This window comes from Lolium rigidum, chromosome 7, assembly GCF_022539505.1.
Source record: "Lolium rigidum isolate FL_2022 chromosome 7, APGP_CSIRO_Lrig_0.1, whole genome shotgun sequence".
NCBI lineage: Eukaryota > Viridiplantae > Streptophyta > Magnoliopsida > Poales > Poaceae > Lolium > Lolium rigidum.
The window spans coordinates 40,124,278-40,144,385 of record NC_061514.1 but is presented as its reverse complement, the minus strand read 5'-3'; the positions used below and the strand labels follow the sequence as shown (position 1 = coordinate 40,144,385).

The following is a 20,108-nucleotide window of genomic DNA, read 5'->3' as shown; positions in this document are numbered from 1 at the left end:
CTTTGGCAAATATAAATACAGTACATTGGCAATTGCGGTTCAACCCCGGAGCCTAGAGGAGAGGAGATGCAGTTTGCCACTTTGCCTCTCCAACCTACCTAGGTAGGTGGCTTCCCGTGTCCGCACCTATTCCCCACTCTCTCGTGCGTCTACCTCGCTATAAAGCAGCACAAGAGCGGCGCACACCAACTCCACCAAACCACCACAGCACTCCTCCCCTCTCCCCCAAAACCCCAAACCCCACCATGGCGGCGCCCTCCCCAACCACCACCCACCACCGCCTCCTCCTCCCCGCCTCCACCCACCGCCGCGCCGCCGCCGCCCTCGCCCCCTCCGCGCTCCGCCTCCCCATCCGCGCCCGCACCACCACCCGCATCTGCGCCGCCCCCGCCGCGGCCGCCACCGCGTCCCCGCCCGCCTCCGCCGCGGTCGCCGTCGAGGGCAAGCCCACGGTGCTCGTCGCCGAGAAGCTCGGCGCCGCGGGGCTCGCGCTGCTGCGGGAGTTCGCCAACGTCGACTGCTCCTACGGCCTCTCGCCCGAGGAGCTCCGCGCCAAGATCTCGCTCTGCGACGCCCTCATCGTGCGCTCCGGGACCAAGGTCGGCCGCGACGTCTTCGAGGCCTCCGCCGGCAGGCTCCGCGTCGTCGGCCGCGCGGGGGTCGGGATCGACAACGTCGATCTCGCCGCCGCCACCGAGCACGGCTGCCTCGTCGTCAACGCGCCCACCGCCAACACCGTCGCGGCCGCCGAGCACGGGATCGCGCTGCTCTGCGGCATGGCCAGGAACATCGCACAGGCCGACGCGTCGCTCAAGGCTGGTGAGCACACACTGCCTACGATCTGAATCCTGCACTAAGACTTGCTCTGTTTCGTGCAGACGTGCGGTCATGTCTGGTCTGTTGTTAATAAGTCTTATATTTTCTTAGATGCCCAAACTCTTTAAAGGATACTTGCAGAAGAAATAACGCTAGTTATGCTTGTCCATTATAAATTAATACCTTCTTTGTGTGTTTAATTTAAAAAGAATACATCGGGCTAGATCCTGATCTGAACTTGTGCAAATGGGTCACTGTTGAGAATTGTTTCTGTATCCTCCCTTTCAAACAATAGTTTGACCGTCCTATTCACAAATAGAAACAGCAGATACTACATTCAGTCTTCTGAATTACAACTTAACTTGTCAAAGTTGTAACACGTTGTAGGAGCAATCTTCTCACCAGTCTTATTAGTCTGCATTTTGTATTTGGGCAAATAGACACAATTTTTTGTATGAATTGTCGCTCATGTTTATCTACTGATTGTCTTCTTTCTACTCATTTGCTGGCTTGACTCTTGTGCAGGTAAATGGGCGCGCAACAAGTACGTAGGTGTATCCCTTGTTGGCAAAACTCTCGCCATCCTTGGGTTTGGAAAGGTCGGCTCAGAGGTTGCACGCCGTGCTAAAGGTCTAGGGATGCATGTGATCGCCCATGATCCATATGCTTCTGCTGACCGTGCTCGTGCAATTGGAGTTGAGCTAGTGAGCATGGAGGAGGCCATGACAACCGCTGACTTCATCTCATTGCATATGCCCCTTACCCCTGCAACAGACAAGATGCTCAACGATGAAGCCTTTGCTAAGATGAAGAAGGGTGTTCGGATTATCAATGTTGCACGTGGTGGTGTGATTGATGAAGATGCTCTAGTCAGGGCTCTTGATGCAGGAATAGTCGCACAGGTCTGTTTGGTTCTCTTCCCTTTCCTATCTCGCCCTTTACTATGTTCACAACAACTATTAGCAGTTTTGTTTTTCTAAGTGGTACTTATATTTTTGTATCTATATGCTAGGCTGCTCTTGATGTGTTCACTAAAGAGCCTCCAGCAGCAGACAGCAAGCTGGTGCTGCACGAGAATGTTACCGTGACACCACATCTTGGTGCCAGCACAGTGGAAGCGCAGGTATGCCGCATTGTTCGGAAATACTGTCATGATTGCATCCAGTTTCTATTATCCAAGCTCCCGAAATGCTGAACATCTTGGATTCCTTAGGAAGGAGTGGCCATTGAAATTGCTGAAGCTGTCACTGGAGCTTTGAAAGGCGAGCTTGCAGCTTCTGCTGTCAATGCACCAATGGTTCCTGCTGAGGTATTATTGATCTCTTGTTGACTCCAAATTTTTCCTTGTGACACTTGAATCTATCTTATATCATTGTGTTTCATGCAGGTGCTGTCAGAGCTTGCACCCTTCGTTGTGCTTGCTGAGAAACTTGGGCGCCTCGCTGTCCAGCTAGTTGCTGGTGGTGGCGGTATCAAGTCTGTGAAGGTTACCTATGCATCTGCAAGGGCACCTGATGATCTTGACACGAGACTTCTCCGTGCAATGATCACCAAGGGTGTGATTGAACCAATCTCCGATGCCTTTGTCAACCTGGTCAATGCTGACTTCACCGCAAAGCAGAGGGGCATTCGCATTAGCGAGGAGAGAATCTTGATGGATGGCTCACCTGAGACACCTCTTGATTACATTCAGGTTCAGATAGCCCATGTAGAATCCAAGTTCCCCAGTGCGATATCTGAGTCTGGAGAGATCACAGTAGAGGGGAAGGTGAAGGATGGTGTGCCTCACCTAACAAAGGTGGGAGCATTCGAGGTGGATGTGAGCATGGAAGGCAGCCTGATCCTCTGCAGGCAGGTCGACCAGCCTGGTATGATCGGTTCAGTTGGAAGCGTCTTGGGTGAGGAGAATGTCAATGTTAGCTTCATGAGCGTTGGGAGGATCGCTCCTCGCAAGCGTGCTGTCATGGCGATTGGTGTTGATGAGGAGCCCAGCAAGGCCACGCTGACCAAGATTGGGGAAATCCCCGCAATCGAAGAGTTTGTCTTCCTCAAGCTCTAGGCGCGTATGTGTATGTTTGGAGTTGCAAACATGGTTGTGCAATTTTGATGTAGCTAGGCGTTTAATCAGGGTTCTAGAGGACAGGTCCGTGTTGTTGGAATAAGGTTTCTTTCGTGCATGTTTTGTTGGTGGTACTCTTCTGTTGGGTTTGGTTCAGCATTTCTGCCCATCCATCTTCTGGCTGAACATGATGCTATTAATAATAGTTTGGTGTCAATGCTTCTCTGCTTAATTCTTAATGTGAACGTGATGATAGTATATGCCTGTGCTGTTCTAGATCTGTTGTTTGCTGCCTGCTAGGTGCCATGTGGCACTGAGGATCGAGGGTTAGCAATGTCTGATGAATGTGCCCAAAGGGCAAAGGCCATGCCACCTGTACTGCTGCACATCAGGATTGTCGATCTGTTCCAATTTCTACAAGAACCAAATTCATTCAACAGAAATATAGGACTGAGCTCTCTTACAACAGGGATGGTAATTTATCCCTAGCTTCTATGATTACAGATCAGCCAAACCAAGCACAATCAGGAACTAGCGGTATGTTTTAGCCTGCAATTATATTACTAACCGAACAAGCTAGTCTTTAAAGGGTACTCCAACTAGTTTTTTTTGCATATTCTTCTCACACAGAGCTTAGCTTGCGGACATCCGGAAAGAGCCATCCGTCTGAAGTGAATCAGCATTGCTCAAGTACTTAATGACCAGCGACCTAGAGATGCTTAGGGCATCTCCAGTGGCTGTGGTCGGGAAGACCTTCCTATCGCTCTGCCAGTTGTTGGTGAGCCTAATCCACTCCCTCCTCCATTCTTCCAATGCAAAAGGTTTGTTCTTCTCCAGGCTCAATATCAGGTACTTGAAGTAGATGGCAGCTCTTGGTCCATAGTAGTCTTGCAGCAAGCCACTCCAGTACTTGTTTGCTGCAACAGAACTTGTTATAAATAAATACGGCGAAACTGTAAGAAGCGAATGGATGTTATGTGCCTCACCGTAATCACGTAGCAAACTTGCTTTTGTTTCGGTGTTGTCAAACCACATTGTAATTTGTGTTCTAGCATTCCATTCATACTGCACCCGTTTGAAAGCAGTAATGTGTCAGCAATGAGCAATAATACATGAGCTTTTGAAAAGTTAAGGTTTGTATATGCGAATAAGATAACACAGCATTACAAGATCAAAGCTTATACTTAGTGGCCTAGTGCTCATAATGATCTAGATCAGGACGGGTTTACCATTTTAACTCGTTTTGTCTCGGTCACCATCAAGCAGGTAAGAATGAAACCATCCAGTACTAAAAATGTTGAACAAAAAGGTATTACCTGTATCTCTTGTTCTTGGTCTCGTGCAAGGCCCTTGGCACTTCCCAACCAAGGCCCAAGCAGAAATCCCTCATGAGAGGCTAGCAGCATGTCAAGATCATTAACAAGATCTAGGAATAACTCGCACAGGGTGGTCACTTGGCTTATGCTGTTTGATTTGTAGCCTTGGATGATCCTTAGAAATATTTGGTTGGCATATTTGGCCAGAGCCTGACGAGTTAAATCCACGAGGTCATACCTGTTAAATCCATGTAAGATTGAATTAACTTAAATCCATGTAAGATTGACTCGTCAATTCCGAAAAAATAGCTTTGTGCAATAAATTGCATTTCAGAATCACAAGCAGATCATGTTTTAGTGCCAATTCAAATTAGTTAAGCTGAATAGAAAGCAATAAGTTGATATCAAGAGTTCAGGAAAAAGCAATTCTATAAAGGAGTAAAAAATGCTACACCATCAAAGATTGTGAAACGCCAGAAGAAAATAGAGTTGGAAAAAGTTCTTGAGGTTTTTAACTACAGCCATTCAGAGTAGTTAGCATTAGCAGTTTGGCATAAAGCCCATGGAAGATGACAAAAGTTTTTCGAGCTTGGAAATGACATACTTATCTTGCACTCTCATAATAATAATTAAATAAAACTAGGCTGCAATATCATAATACTCAAACACTATCCAAAACAGTACTATCCTATGCCATAAATTCAGCAATATGAGCACTTGTGTCCTCACCTGAAGGTGCTACTGTCAGATACCTCATCTCCATATTGAAGGAAAAGCTCTAGGGCATGTATAACGGCCTTGGTATCATACCATATATGTGGTTGTTCATATGCATCATTGGATGCATCCTTTACTACATAATTCTTTGATGACAGTGCAGAAGAAATACTGGCAGTGCTTGTTTGAATAACAAAAGGTTCAACATCTGGAAATGCCACTATCACATCCCGGTTTTTGTCCTGTTACAATAACAAAATTTATGAGAAAAATAACAGTAGAAAATGCAGCCAAAGCTTTACAAAATCACAAAAGTAAAATGATGTTTACTAGTATTAGCAAAAGGTAGAAAAAATGCCAAGAACATCTGTACAACACGGAACAGTGTAAAAGGATGCAAAGGGTCCAGTTTGTTAACAGTAGTATAGCTATCAGAAATGTATAATTTTGTACTTCACACAATCTTCCATTCCTAGTATATACTTACACTGGATGAAAATGGATAGATGGTACAATGGCTACATATGGCACATATAATAACTTACATTTTTGCCGTCTGTACAGTTATATAGAGTTCGGTGCAAAATTCGCCAAGCATCTTGCAACCCCACAACGGATTTCCCATATCTTCTTGTTGGATATGTCTCAACCCACACCTGGAAACAGTGGAAATCTGATCAAGCTAGAAAGTGATTACACCCATTAGGTACCTCTGAAGGCAAAAATTAGATTACTGCACAACAAATAGCACGCCACATTTGTTACAAAGTGAAGTAGTAAACACACCACAGGCTAATCTGAAGAACTGGCTAATTTCGAAGCATACATCAAACAGAAAACGTATTGAAAAAACTGGACTCAAAATATGCAATCTATCTAAGAAACCAAATGATGTTTTGCATTGCAACCACCATGTTAAAAAGAAGACAAATACATTTATTGCATATAAAGCTCTTCTTGAATGGTTTATGAAATTTCACCTGAAGATCCACTTGTCTGTGATGAAAAGCCATTTCTGACATTAGGTCATAAACAATAGGATTTTGCTCGATACCTTCCATAGACATGCCAACTCCAACCTAAAACAAATGGTGTTTGAAGTAAAATATTCAGAAGATGGAATATTTGCTAGTTCAGTAGCAGTAACAATTGATTAAGCTAATGATGTAGACCATTGTGGAGTTTTCACTTAGTCGAGCATCAATAGGCCCAGAAGCAACAGCATCCAAGACACCATACATTTCGAAATCCGCAGCAAAATTATGAAGCATGCACCTGAAGAAAGGATATCACCAATTCCCTTGTCACAAATAGAAAAAGGAAACAAGATGGTTCCTTGACGAGAATGGATAGATGACTTTCCAGATGTAGGGGACACCATAGAACTGATCAGAATTGATCCATACTGGTTTAACTTCAGCATACAGATCAAGAACGATCATTCGGCCAACTGGAACAGAATGCAGTAGTGCCTACCCACACAGAAAACGATATTATAAAAAATAAAGAGAGATCTGATAACATAGAAACATTGCACGCTGAAAAGAAAGAAAAAGACGCCAACTTGGTGATGAGTACCCAGTAGCCGTATTTTCTTTGCAAGATTTCAGAAAATAATGGATAGAGTTAATGAGTAGAAACACATGGTTTGTGCTCTCAACTGTGCTTCCAGGTTCAAACTTCTATGTCTAACCTTAACACCCTTTTCTACCAACAACAGTAATATATCACTGCAGACACTGACTTCTTAATTATCATAAACTGAATAGTATCAAGCCGGTGACCTTACACATAAAATCACTTTTAATTTCCTTTCATTTGTGTTATAATATGTGTGTGGAAGACAAAAGGCATGTGCGGTATCAAATAAACGGGGTCACCCAACATTGTCGCAGTATACATTTGTAACATTTTAGCTATATCACATCCAAAGTCCTAAGTTTTAGAGGGGCTGTTCTACTTACAGAAATCATAATGTAAAATACTTATGTCATTAAATACAGATTTCATACTGTGTCAAAGTTGCCATATCAGTTACTACAACGAGTAAAAGGTTAATAAAACTATTGAACATATTATCAAGCTTTCATGAGATTGCACCTTCATTTGTGGGGGTTCCCAGAAAGGATCATAAGTAAACAACCAACCCTGAAGAGAATAATACGTGTTAGCGAGAGTTTCATATTTGAATATTCAAGTGTGTTTTCATAGAGCAAGATAAAATTGCCAATTGGGAGAACTATGCATCTGAAGAGGGAGTGAGGGACTATAAGAAAAAAGTAAGCGTATCAACAAAAGCATCCATAACCTACTACCCTGGCAACTGCATTTTACAAACCAATCCAGTGCAAGTGTTGAAAAAAAAAACAATTCAACAGAAACTCACTTGCATTAACCAAATAGCCTCATCATCACCACTTTCCATTCCCCTGAATGTTGCAGCACCCAAGGAAGATATATAGTTTGGATCGCTCAATGGAGGGGTATTCTCATCAAAAGTATCACTAGGTGAACAGAAGATAGCACCAAATTAGGCACTGAGTTCATCCAAAGGGAACTTCTAATTATTTGAATGATAGATGGGAACATACCAGTTGTATACATGACTTGTCCTACCATATTCTGTGCAGAGAATATGAAAACTCATCAGATGTGTTAACTGTTAAGGATTGATTTTTTATTCTGATAAACGATGTAAATAATACTTAGAAGGAGAAACTAGCAACTAAGTAAGAGTCTTTTGGAAATAACATACATATAAAGTATAAACTATGTAAAAGGCCCAACAATAGGTCCTCTTCTACTTTCATGATAAAATTGACAATTTTACACGTCCAATATACATGGATGATCTGCTGGTATTCTTAAGCAACTTACAAATACAACCACAGGGGAGGGAGCGAGATTAAGGAACTTAGATTTATCACTTTATCACTCAGTTTTTACAATCATGATACTAATCCTCAAAGACTATATGGGGTAGGTCTGTATCAAAATACCATGAATCATAATATTGGAGTTCAGTTTTGAGTAAGACATCCTACCTTTGATTTGTTCTTCTATAAATGACTTTCCAATTTCTACAAATAAGGGATCAGATGCATCAAGAAGATATGTGCAACACCACCGTGGGTTGCTGTCAACTGTAAACCTTAACATCACAGAAGAGAATAAAATAAGTGAAATAGCTTAAATATAAACTATAAAGAATTATATCAACAGAAAGATCTGCAGAATATCTGATAATTTACTTTACATTAGTTGATTACTTGATTTGCAAAGAAAGTTCTTGACAATAGGTGAGCAAGAGTATCCAATTTTGACTGTGAATAACTTTTTTTACAGACGATTTTTAATAATATTAATGTGAAGAAACACCCAATGTGAGCAAGAGTGCAAGACATAAGACTATAGGAGCACAAGAGCAGAAGCTTGCTATGAATCGTAAGTGATCACTAGTGACATGAAAAACTACAATGTGTCGACTGATTCAAGATTGGTTCAGTGGACAGCCTAAGGGCCAAAACACTCAGAGTCTCAGAGGTGCCGAGACATTCAGAAAACTGAATAGAAGATATAAGGTTCATTGTGACAACATCATGGAAAGACAATGGTCGTGAAGAACATGAATATATAAAGTTGCCAGAAATTAAGCAGTATCCAGAGCTGCAACATGGCTCAATATGTTATATTTAAGTATTTCATCAGGCAACAACATTCAGCAGGTTTTGTTTAGAATATTATTCTTACCAGTCTCCAAGGTGGGTGACTCTAGCTGAGGGAAATTTTGATTTCAGCGCAGCAGGGATGTTACCAGAAAAGGCTGGAAGGACTGCAAGAGAGGTGTATAGACTAAATAAGTGTAAATGTAAAATAAATAAACTCAGAAATAGTAAAACTGTGGTATAACGTCACCTGGGGACATGCCAAAAGCATACATCCTAGAAAGGATTTTCTTCTGAAGGGTTAATTGATCATCAAGCCAAGTCTGAGGAAGAGGCCCACCCCATCTGAAAAATCATGCTATCAGACACAATATCTTGTCTAGATCTCTAGTCTCACAAAAGAAGGTGTTAAAAGATGAGCTGAGAGCAGACCACCAATGTATATCATGCTATCAGACACAATATCTTGTCTAGATAGCTAGTCTTACAAAAGAAGGGGTTACAATATGAGTCCTGTCACGATTAGTCTATGAGTCAGTACCCCGACGACCAATGAATATCGCTTCCATTGACTACAGCTAGTGGACTACCCACCCTGAATAAATAATGTATTCACGATATGTTCTTTGAATTACGAAAAAACTGCATAAATTATCTGTCATTTATCCATTTGTGGCAAGTACTAAAGAGGAAACAATCTCTGATTGAAACTTAAGACAGCAAAAGTCATAATTTGCTTCAGAAGACTTGGGATCAGACTTAAGTTGAAGATTAAAATAATTAAAAAACTAACAGCATGGGTTGCTTAAGAAAAAGAGTATGTGATCATTGATCAACTAAGAGCATTGTAATGTAGAATGAATTAGATGGAAAGTCCAAGGGAAAAATAAAGCACCACTTAACTTACCCATGCATATTGGCCATCCGAGACCACGAAAGAAAGGCAGGCCCACCAAAGAAATCATCCAGATCAGATTTACTAATGTTGTACCTCTGCAAATGTGTAGGGGAAGATGAAATTTAAATTACAAGCAAACCATTTACCATAATAAAGTGTGAGTTAACAGAATTACAATGGACACAGGACATTATTGCCACATCGGTATTTTACAAAATCAGTCAACTTTTGTTTTAAACAACAGAGTACCAACATAGAGCATTTAATCTATCAGTTCCAATAAAAAAACATTTATTCTATCAGGGATCCCAGAGCTCCTCCGCACTTCACAAAAAGACAATGTTAAAAATCATGAACCTGGCCTAAATCATCTATGCGAAAATTGCAACATGGCTCTATACATGGAAATGCGTTGAGGCACTTCTATGCTCTCTTACCTTACTTGTTTCAATAGTCTACCTCTTGATTAGTATTCATGCTAGCATTTGCTGTTCTACATCAACCATCAGCTTATATTTCTACTAAGATTATGAGCTGTTCTTTGATATGATTTAATATTTAAGAAAAAGCAAGATGCGTAGTTCAAATTGTTAAGTAAACAGCATGTTTAAAAAAAATAAACGCACACAAACCTGAAAAACCTTCTGCCATATAGCCTCTTGCCCATTGAAAGCTAGAGGCAAATTGACTCCTTGAAGAGCCATCCAGTCAATCTCCTTCTCCCAACGCTCCCAATCATACCAAGCAAAAGAATCTTCAAAGCAAGAAAACAATCTTTAAACAAATCATTACAAATACAAAATAAATAACTAAGATACATTGTTTTAAGTCAGCATGGAAAAGGTATATAACATGACCAGATTCAACAACCAAAAGCTCAACATCACGGTCACCCAAAAATGATGCCAGCCAGTACCAACAAGAACTCAAAAGTAAAAAACAAAAACAAAAAAGAGGTAATGAAATCTAGTAAGTGTTTTTTTTTTGCAGGGAAAATCTGGTAGAACTTGAGCAAAACACAGGTATACAAGTATACAAAAAGTAAATGCCAGAATGAGCTCTTGGGAGAAAGAATGGCATCACTATCATTGCCAAAATATTCACAGAGCACCTGAAAACGTCCATAGTATATGACAGAGAGGGAAATAATACGACATATAATAGAAGCTGAGCATATCCATCGTATATCTCTGTTAACGTAGCAGTAAGACACTAAGACATGCATTAGCAGGATACCACGTCATGGGGTTCAAAAAGCTCTATCGGTTACACAGCTTCGAAAATATAATTCCATAAGTGTTCTAATGCTTGTAACTAGAAAACTTCTTAGTGGACGGCAGATGAGGAAGTATCGCAGTTGTACACGAAATAAGAAATCAGCTTACAGCTGGAAGTAACTGCATTCTGGTAGTAGTTCCAGTCAACAGGTCTTCGAATCAAAACCCCACCAGCAGGAACATGAGGTAGTGAGCCAGGATATGGCACAGATGATAATTGTGCACCACCAGTTTTAGCCCATGATATATGTGCCGCACAATAGTGCTTCAGATACCAATGAAGACCAGCAGAAATTTCTACCCCGCTTACTCCAAGTATCCTGATGAAAAGACAAGAACAAATGTAGATGACTTTCGTCTGATTTTACTACCAAGAAGGCCAAATAGAAATGTTGCACCATGTCTAAGTAACACTTAATATAGAGGACTGATATTTTAAACTGTACACTAGCACTCACATAAGCAAGTAGGACCGGTACATAATTTTAGCAGGACTTGTTGTGTCCAAAAATATATGTAAAAGTAACATCAGTACAGACATATATAATATAATTTTCATCCAAAAATCATGACAGTGCTGATAACTAAACACATTTAAATACTGGAAGGTTTTGTTCAATGAATTCCATATCTATTAGCAACGCCCCATATATTCATGCGGAGTAAATGTAACTTTCAGGGAACTAAATAACAGGGTTTGTGAAATTCGTTGTTTGCAGAGTAGGAGGCATGCTTAGGTCAACCACAAGTGGATCAGCTAACATGTAACTTTGGCAAGATACAACATTTGGATAAAAGTATATGCACAATGCCCTTTATATGAAAAGGCTAATTAGGCTAAAGGTAACATCCTACTATTGCCGGAAAATTTTCACCTAGTTCACAATGAACAATACACAAGGAAGAAACGTACAATATTTCTGGAGTTCCTTCTCCATCAAACGATGGATGGTTGTTGATGATGAAGCATGCCTTTCCGCCACATTGCTCCTGTTAGAGTATTAATGCAAAGGAAGAGGCTGTGACTCCTTGTCGACAGATGCTAGAGAGTACTTGAAATCACTAAATACCAACTGCAAAATTTACTACTAGAAAAAATGGTTTACTCCATCCGTCCACGAATAATTGTAGCTCTAAGTTTTGTCCTAAGTCAAACTTTTTTTTTTTGAATTTGACCAACTTTATAGAAAAGAGTAGTAACATATATGACTTCGAATTGGTATATTATGGAACTACTACTTTTCAAGATGGATCTAGTGAAGTTGTTACCTTTCGATAAATGTTGTTACTTTTCCATATGATATGAAGTTGGTCAAATTTGAGTTTGAGTATATAAAAGATGGAAGAACACTTATTTGCATAACGACGAAGTAGGTTTCTCGTAATCAAAGGGACACCCTACACCAATCAGATAGTCCCTGATCGCGCGGCACACTTCGAATTTGTTTCTGAACCGAGCGAATTGCTCGCACGCTTAATCTCTCGGCTACCCCAATTCCAGCAATCGCTAAAACCCTAGAGTGTTCAGAAATCGCTAGCACGCGTACCGTGGGGATGACCCCGAACTCGAAGCTGGCGGAGTGGGAGGGGAGGAGGCGCGCGAGGAGCCCGACGGCCGCGTCCACCTGCTCGGCGGGAGGCCGGCGCTCGCTGTGCTGGAGCTCGCGGACGCGGTGGAGGTGCGCGAACCGCCGGCCCGAGCAGCTGACCCCCGACGCGGCACAAGCGATGGCGACGACGAGCAGGAGGAAGCGGGGATTGGAAGACAGCATCGCGCCGGCGAGGGCGGGGGCGGGGTGGGAAGGGGGAGGAGGCGAAGTGGGGAGGAGAGGCGGGTGGGAGTGGCGACGGCATTAGGAAGGACGGAGGGAGGAGGTGGTTGGGGGATTAGGAAATGGGAGGCGAAAGCGAAAGGGGCGGCAGATTCCGGCGACGGCGAGTTGCGGGCGGCAATGGAGAGGTGGCGAGCGAAGACGACAGGAGCGGCAGGCCGCGCGCGGATGACGACGAACAATAAGCTCGGGACGTCAGTCAAATTATGTTTTCTTTTTTATTACCGGAAACTCTCATGGAAGCTTTTTTCGCCAAAACGCAAATGCATTGATAGAAAAAGAAGGTTATATGTACAAGTCTGAAGACGGATGAACACCACGCCGTACAACTCGAGCCGAGAAAAAAAAAACTAATCTAGGGTAGCAAAAGGCGCACGTCCCAGGCATCCGCGTTCGCCCATTGCCGCGCCTCAACCACAATGTCGTTGAATAGGGATGTCACCGAAGGCCGTGCGTTATCGAAGACTGCCGCGTTCTGATGTTTCCATATCCACCATGCAGTAAGCATGATCACCGACGAAGTGCCCTTGCGCAGCTGGCGAGGGGCGGTCCGCACCACCAGGACCGACCACCACTCCGTGAAGCAGAGGCGGAGCTAGCAATATGGCGAGGTTTGGCGGCCGCCATACCTAAAGTTTTGCGTTAATACTAGATATATATATGTGTTACTGCGTTAGGTTAGGTTCAGGTTCTGTATATCTGTTCAGGCTTGTCTGCATGACTGCATCGATAGGAGTCGGAAACAAACGACCCGTCACGTGAAAAGCTCAGTCCTCCCGTGTTGGGCCTTGTGATTGTTGGGCCTGGTAGGCATCAGTACAGGGCGTACAGCACAGGGACATCACGAGTTCACGACTCGGAAACGGCTGATCGATACAGGATTCTGCCCGTGCTGATCGGGCGATCGACAACTTCCGTGCTTGGTGGAAACCCTCGCCTCGCCGAGTCGCGAAGTGGTGATCCTACCTAGCGCAAGAACCGCGGCCGCCGGCAAACGAGAGGATCTTAGGCCATATGGCGTCGAAGAAGAACACCAAATTCAGAACACAAGTTATTGGATTTTGGAACTGAAAGTGCACTTCTAATTCTGAAACTAATCTTGTTGTTAGATTGGCATATGTGGCTCGAGTGCATAACGTTCGTAGTGCTCTCTAGTCTGAAACTCTAAATGATTAATTGACTGATTAGTTGCCTGGTTTTTTCAATGATAAATTGATTAGTTTTATGTTGGCTCCCGCTCTAACCCGGCTCCGCATCCTGATGTTATTCCTGGACAAGGAGGAGAAGAATATCTCCAAGACCAAGAAAATGTGCAGATTGATGTGCCTGTGCAAGAGGCAGACAATGAAGTGGAAATTCATGTTCATGATGTCATAGCTGATCAAGGGAAGAGGATCTAATTGAAGAGTGGAACTCAGACCACATTGAGCCTGATCCTGGGATTCGTATTCCTATTGACAAATTTCACCCCAATATTAGAGATGAAGTTAGATTGGCATATGTGGCGAGGGGTCCAACTCGACCAGTTGGTCATGTTTATCCCCGGGATCATTTTGATAGGACCTTTTGTGAAGTATGGTATACCAAACATACTTGGTTGGAATATAGTGTGGAGAAGAATGCAGCTTATTGCTTCTATTGCTTTCTTTTTAGACAAGATCCGGTGGATGAAAAATTTGGTCACACTACCTTCACCAAAGATGGCTTTACTACTTGGAAAAATGCAGACAAAGCATTTCCTCTTCATGTTGGTGGCGCAAATAGCATACATAATCAAGCAAGGACAGCATATGAGGATTACAAAAATCAACGCTCAAGTGTGAAACATAAGGTTACAACCTATACCAAAGAATCACTAGTCAAGTATGAGACCCATTTAAAAACATCTTTGGGCATTGTAAGTTATCTTGCATTGCAAGGTGAACCATTCCGTGGACATGATGAGTCTGTACTTTCCTTAAGTAAGGGTAATTTTCTCGAGATCCTTGATTGGTACAAAGAAAGAAAGGAGGAAGTGAGGATTGCATTTGATGAGCTATGTCCTAAAAATGCCCAAATGATTTCTCCAACAATTCAAAAGGAACTTGCAAAAAGTTGTGCGGAGGGGGTCTGTAAAGCAATAAAGCAAGAGATGGGAGATGGCCTCTTTTCAGTTCTTATCGATGAATCTCGTGATATATCAATCAAGAACAAATGGCCGTTGTTGTGAGGTATGTCATTGTCTAGTTTGTTATTTGCTTAATTGTTTGTTTGAGAATTACAATTGTTCTAATTAAATAATTGTACATATTTTCTACTTTCTGCAGGTATGTAAAGAAGGGAGAGGTCATTGAAAGATTTCTATGTATCAAGCATGTCACCGAAACAACAGCAAAAGCACTAAAGAAAGCATTGTGTGAGGTGCTTGGTAAGCATGGACTACTTATTGTAAATTTACGAGGGTAGGGTTATGACGGGGCTTCGAATATGAGAGGAGAATTCAATGGTGTTCAAAAACTTGTCCGTGACGAGAACCCATATGCTTTCTATATGCATTGTTTTGCTCACCGGTTGCAATTAGTAGTTGCTGCTGTCTCAAGATGTTGTTCATCTTTTAAGGATTTCTTCGAATATGTGTCATTGATTGTGAACAGTAGTAGTGCATCTTGCAAGAGGAAAGATATATTGCTTGACAAACAACGTAGGATTCTCTTGGCTAAATTGGAGAGTGGAGATATTTTCTCGGGAAGAGGAAAAAATCAGGAAACATCATTGGCAAGACCGGGAGATACAAGATGGGGATCTCATTACACAACTTTAGCTCGTATTGAATCAATGTGGGAGGCAGTAATAGAAGTGCTTGGTATTGTGCACAAGGATGAGTGTAATCCTTCTAGGGCTGGAGGTTTGGTGCATATAATGGAGTCTTTTACTTTTGTGTTCATCATGAAGTTGATGTTGAAAATCCTTCGCACAACAAATGAGTTGTCACTTATCTTGCAAAAGAAGGATCAAAATATTGTTCAAGCAATGTCTTTGGTCACCGATGTGAGATCATGCTTGATAAACTTGAGGAACCATGGTTGAGAACCACTGTTTGAAGAAGTGAGAACCTTTTGCAATGAAAATGATATTCCATTGCCAAATATGGATGAAGCTGTACCAAGATTTGGTCAATCAAGAAAAGGGGGGGAGAAACATCATCACTCAAGATCATTTTTTTCGTGTTGATATCTTCTATGCATCTATAGATGCCATCACCACAGAGATGGATCATCGCTTTAGTGATACAACTTCAGAATTGCTAAGTGCTTTGGTCCAAGAGACTCATTTGCTAAGTTTGATGTGGAAAAAATTGCTAATCTTACGGAAATATATGATGCTGATTTCTCCTCTGATGATCGTAAGAGTATAACAGTTGATCTCCAGTTATTTATTACCCATATGAGAAGACATGATCAATTTAGAGTTTGTTATGATCTTGCAAGCTTAGCAAAACAGATGTTTGAACTTGAAAGGCATATCATGTTTCCTTTGGTTTATCGCCTTATTGAGTTGGCGCTCCTACTACCGGTAGCAACGACATCTGTCGAAAGGGCATTCTCAGCTATGAAGATTATCAAGACCGAGTTGCGCAATAAGATGTCTGATGGTTGGCTTAATGACTTGATGGTGTGCTACATCGAGCGGGAAATATTTAAAGGACTTGATCTTGCAGAAATAAAGAAAGACTTCCAAGCCAAAGGTAGAAGAATGCCATTGCCACCAAGCAAATAAAAGTTCATTATGGGTATGTATTTATCTTCCCTGAATAACATGCCTTTGTTCCCTGATATAACCCTACTATTTATTAATTCATTTTTTTGTTGTTTGTCTGTTTCTATGCAGATCATCCGTTGTTGAACTAGCTAATATTGTTGATCGCTCGTTCAAGTTATTTTCGTTTAGTGAGGTATTTTGAGAAAACTATTTATTTTAAGATTATGCAGTTAGACTGTACGTCTGTACCCGTGAACACATAGTAATATTTTTCTTGTGGAGTCTTGCATTTTTTTTCTTTATCGACTCCGCCACACCATAAATTTATTCCTGCCTCCGCCACTGCTGCGAAGTCACCCTCGGCCGTTGGAGGTCCTGACGTAGATCTTATCCACGACAAGACCTCGAATTCGGATTGGTCACAGAGCGGGCATCTAGGCGCATGCGGTAATCCCCGCCTCTCCAGCCTCTCACCCGTCCAACACCTATCCAGGCATGCCAGCCAAATGAAGAATTTGAACCTTGGCGGCGCCCAAGATTTCCAGTTCAGTTTCCAAATGTCTGAGATGATCGCTCCCTGAAAGAGGGCGTCATAACAGGATCCGGATGAGTACTGGCAATCCGTCATCCGACGCCGGACCAACCTATCTCGATCTTCCGATAGTTGGGTGTCTCTGAGCATGCTCCACAGCTGCACGTACTGCCAAAGTGCCAAGGCGCTCGGCGCACCCACTATGTCAGTGATCCAAGTGCGCTCAACTAGAGCTTCGTGGACCGTACGCGTCTTTCTCCGGCGCTTTGGTACCAACACATACACCTCAGACGCCACCTCCCTAATGGTCTTGCCCTCCAGCCATCTGTCTTCCCAGAAGAGGGTGGATTCCCCGTTGCCGACCATCGTGTAGGTGGAGGCCGCAAAGACGTCCAGCTCCGTCTTCGAGAAGTGTCATGTAGCTCCTTTTTTTTTTTTGGAAACGACATTTAAAAGTTTCAAATAAATCTGAAAAAATAGTAATGTACATAAGGATGTATGGTGTAAAATTTTAATGTTAAATACCATATACTTTGGGCTACACAAAAATGAAAAGGATGTTATATTGAGATTTTACACACTTGTAGAATACATCTTTCGATTTTTTGAAACTTTATTCAAACCATAGTTTTCTATTTTTTCAAAATAAATACGTCCAAAGGTCCACTTTTTACAAGCTATATAGGGCATTTTTCACAACTTACAAAAAAATGTTCCCTAGGATTTTCATGCCCCTCGGATGTGAGGATGTAGAGGAGGGAACAGTGTGATCAGCCCGGAAGAGCAAGAAGAGGGATATGAGGAAAAGGGAAATGAGAGGTTGGAGTTGACATGTGGCAGTGATGCGACAAGTAACAAAATTTATATGATCTCTGGAGATCTGAAAAAATTACTTAATTTGTGGGCCTACTCGCTGACCCTTGCTAGTACTCATTGTTGGACCATATTCCACAACTCACATCACATTCATCCTGATTCAAACAAAACTAGGTCGGAAAATCCTTGCTTATGTTTCCCTTCTTCTCTCCCCTTCAGTTGCTCCTATAACACGAGAGGCAACGTCGACTTTCGCATGGGATCCATGGCGGCGCGAATGCCCCATTGGTTAGCGCACATGCATCGATAGGACAATGTGTGTGACTCCATCTAACTCGCATGATCGCGTCAAGTGTGCACCCAAGTTACTATGAGGCTAAACGCAATGGCGGAGCCACCCTAAATATGTGTAGTCAATTGACTGCACAGGTTTTAAGCAAACCTTAAAAAGCACACAAAAATCGATGCATAAATTCATGAAATAATACAAGATTTAGCGACTTAATATACTTGACATCGCAACTTTATTGCTTTGGCTCCACCACTGACTAAACGGGGGTGTGCACACTACTAGGAAAGGGCTTACCGCCGGCAACCTGAAAATGCTTACCGCCGGCGTTTTCGGATTCGCCGGCGATAACCTCGCCGGTGGTAATGGCTTATCCCCGGCGTCTTCTATTTCGCCGGCGGTAAATCCAACTTACCGCCGGCACCTTCTCCATTTCGCCAGGGGTAGAGCTACAAATTCGCCAGGGGTAATAATAACATGAGCCAAAAAAAATGTCGAATTACACTGTATATACACCAGAATACACAATATATACACAAAATATACATGAAAATACCAGAATGACAACAAGATACACATCAGTAACACAAAAGATATAGAAAGTACCCAAATGTTCATTACATGCATGTATCAATAACACAAGTGTAGAAAGTCGACTATATGGTTCAAACTTCGTCCGCGGCTAGCTAGCTTCTGGCTGCCCGCTAGCTAGCTGCCCACCAGGCTTCTCGCTGCTCCGCTGTCAGCCAGCCAGCCTAGTCGCTGAATCGCCGCCGGCCAGCTCCTCATGCATGCTCGGACTCCGAAGCCGAGCTCCCTACACATGGAAGTATCATTATTGTTTGTTTAGTTCAACCGAATAGAAAAATCACATGAAAGAATTACATGAGTTAGAACTAGTGTTAATGAGAAAAACATGAGCAGTATGAAATGGGCAATTTCATTTCAATTTTCAGTGACTGAAATAATGCAAGAAATTGATAGAATTGGTACTCTAGTGAACATCTTTCAAAACAAAAAAAAATGATAGAATTGGTACGCTTGGCACAATGTTGTCTGGGCATTAGGAGGCAAACAACAACAGGCGGTAGAACACCTAGAGGTGGAAACTGGTATTGGATAATTCATATTATCCGAGATTCATATTCAAGAAATTAAAAATGATAATATCCGAATTCGGACGTTGGTGGAAATGGATATGGTAAATATCCGAATCCGTTTTAAAAAAGCAAATACAAATGTGGTATTAAATTTTGAAGCAAATGTGGATATGGAAGCGAATATATCTGTATCCAGATAAGATTATGTCAGCTAATTTTAGTAATTCGACCCTAATATGCCAATTATCTAACCTAGAGAAACTAACAAATCAGCCAAATGTTCTTTTATATCATTCAACTTGAAACTACTATGAATTATTTCTGTATATTTATATCTCTACCATTTTATATCGGCTCATTATAATACATGAATATATTATTTTCTTATATTTGTATCCGCTCCGAATTAAGAAAACATCCGATCCATATTCGTATTCGAGTAACATCCGCTCCGAATCCGTATTTGGCAACATCTGTATTTGCATCCGTATTTGTTTTGGAAATATGGAAACGTATATGGGAAGGGCACTATCCGATCTGCATCCGATCCGTTTCCATCCCTGTCGCACCCTACTCTCCCTAAACAGGGAGCTAAAATATTGTATCCATGAACTTTGATGATATTGATATGATAGGATATTTGAGGTTTCCTACCTGTTTTACATTGATTTATGGGTATTTGCAACAAACACCCCTTTTATTGGGTTTTAATGTTGTAATACAAGAAAACCTTGGTTTGCATATTTTTTGAGTTTTAGGGACCTTACGAACATCAAATGGACCCCAAATTTTTGATACGTCATTTTTTCGGGAATTATCAAATTATGAGCCATGGTGATGAAACTGGACACTAGTGGAAAACAGGGCTTTCTTGGGAGCCTTTTGTCGCGGGCGCGCCTGCACCCGCGACAAATGGCCTGGCCACGTCGCCCAGAAACCATGTGGAGCGGGCAGGGCCTTTGTCGCGCTTTTGTCGCGGGCCGTATCTCGACCCGCGACAAAAGGTGTCCGAGTGCCGGGGCTTCTCGTCGGCACCTTTTGTCGCGGGTCGTA

General features: G+C 42.2%; 2 protein-coding genes across 2 annotated transcripts; one reads left to right on the top strand and one right to left on the bottom strand.

Annotated features, from left to right (window-relative positions):
- Positions 1-245: 245 nt before the first annotated feature.
- Positions 246-3,107, top strand: LOC124677723 (D-3-phosphoglycerate dehydrogenase 1, chloroplastic-like). The gene is made up of 5 exons (XM_047213684.1): positions 246-819; positions 1,342-1,718; positions 1,829-1,939; positions 2,030-2,125; positions 2,204-3,107. Exons 1-5 carry the CDS (start codon positions 246-248, stop codon positions 2,873-2,875), a joined length of 1,830 nt encoding a protein of 609 aa, XP_047069640.1. The 3' UTR covers positions 2,876-3,107.
- Positions 3,108-3,476: 369 nt separating this feature from the next.
- LOC124671219 (alpha-N-acetylglucosaminidase-like) lies at positions 3,477-12,520 on the bottom strand. The gene is made up of 19 exons (XM_047207626.1): positions 12,296-12,520; positions 11,662-11,738; positions 10,857-11,068; positions 10,104-10,225; positions 9,481-9,566; positions 8,824-8,918; positions 8,659-8,740; positions 7,953-8,059; positions 7,500-7,530; positions 7,295-7,412; positions 7,009-7,056; positions 6,271-6,380; positions 6,081-6,183; positions 5,889-5,987; positions 5,454-5,564; positions 4,921-5,150; positions 4,192-4,429; positions 3,862-3,940; positions 3,477-3,792 (listed from the first exon to the last, which is right to left on the bottom strand). Exons 1-19 carry the CDS (start codon positions 12,518-12,520, stop codon positions 3,509-3,511), a joined length of 2,457 nt encoding a protein of 818 aa, XP_047063582.1. The 3' UTR covers positions 3,477-3,508.
- Positions 12,521-20,108: the final 7,588 nt, after the last annotated feature.

Coding starts and splice junctions, on each gene's coding strand:
- LOC124677723 (XM_047213684.1), top strand. CDS start 246: ATGGCGGCGCCCTCCCCAACCACCACCCACCACCGCCTCCTCCTCCCC. Junction 1,719..1,828: donor ATGCAGGAATAGTCGCACAG/GTCTGTTTGGTT, acceptor TCTATATGCTAG/GCTGCTCTTGATGTGTTCAC. Junction 1,940..2,029: donor CCAGCACAGTGGAAGCGCAG/GTATGCCGCATT, acceptor TGGATTCCTTAG/GAAGGAGTGGCCATTGAAAT.
- LOC124671219 (XM_047207626.1), bottom strand. CDS start 12,520: ATGCTGTCTTCCAATCCCCGCTTCCTCCTGCTCGTCGTCGCCATCGCT. Junction 10,226..10,856: donor GAATGCAGTTACTTCCAGCT/GTAAGCTGATTT, acceptor CTTGCTTTGAAG/ATTCTTTTGCTTGGTATGAT. Junction 8,919..9,480: donor CGGATGGCCAATATGCATGG/GTAAGTTAAGTG, acceptor ATGATTTTTCAG/ATGGGGTGGGCCTCTTCCTC.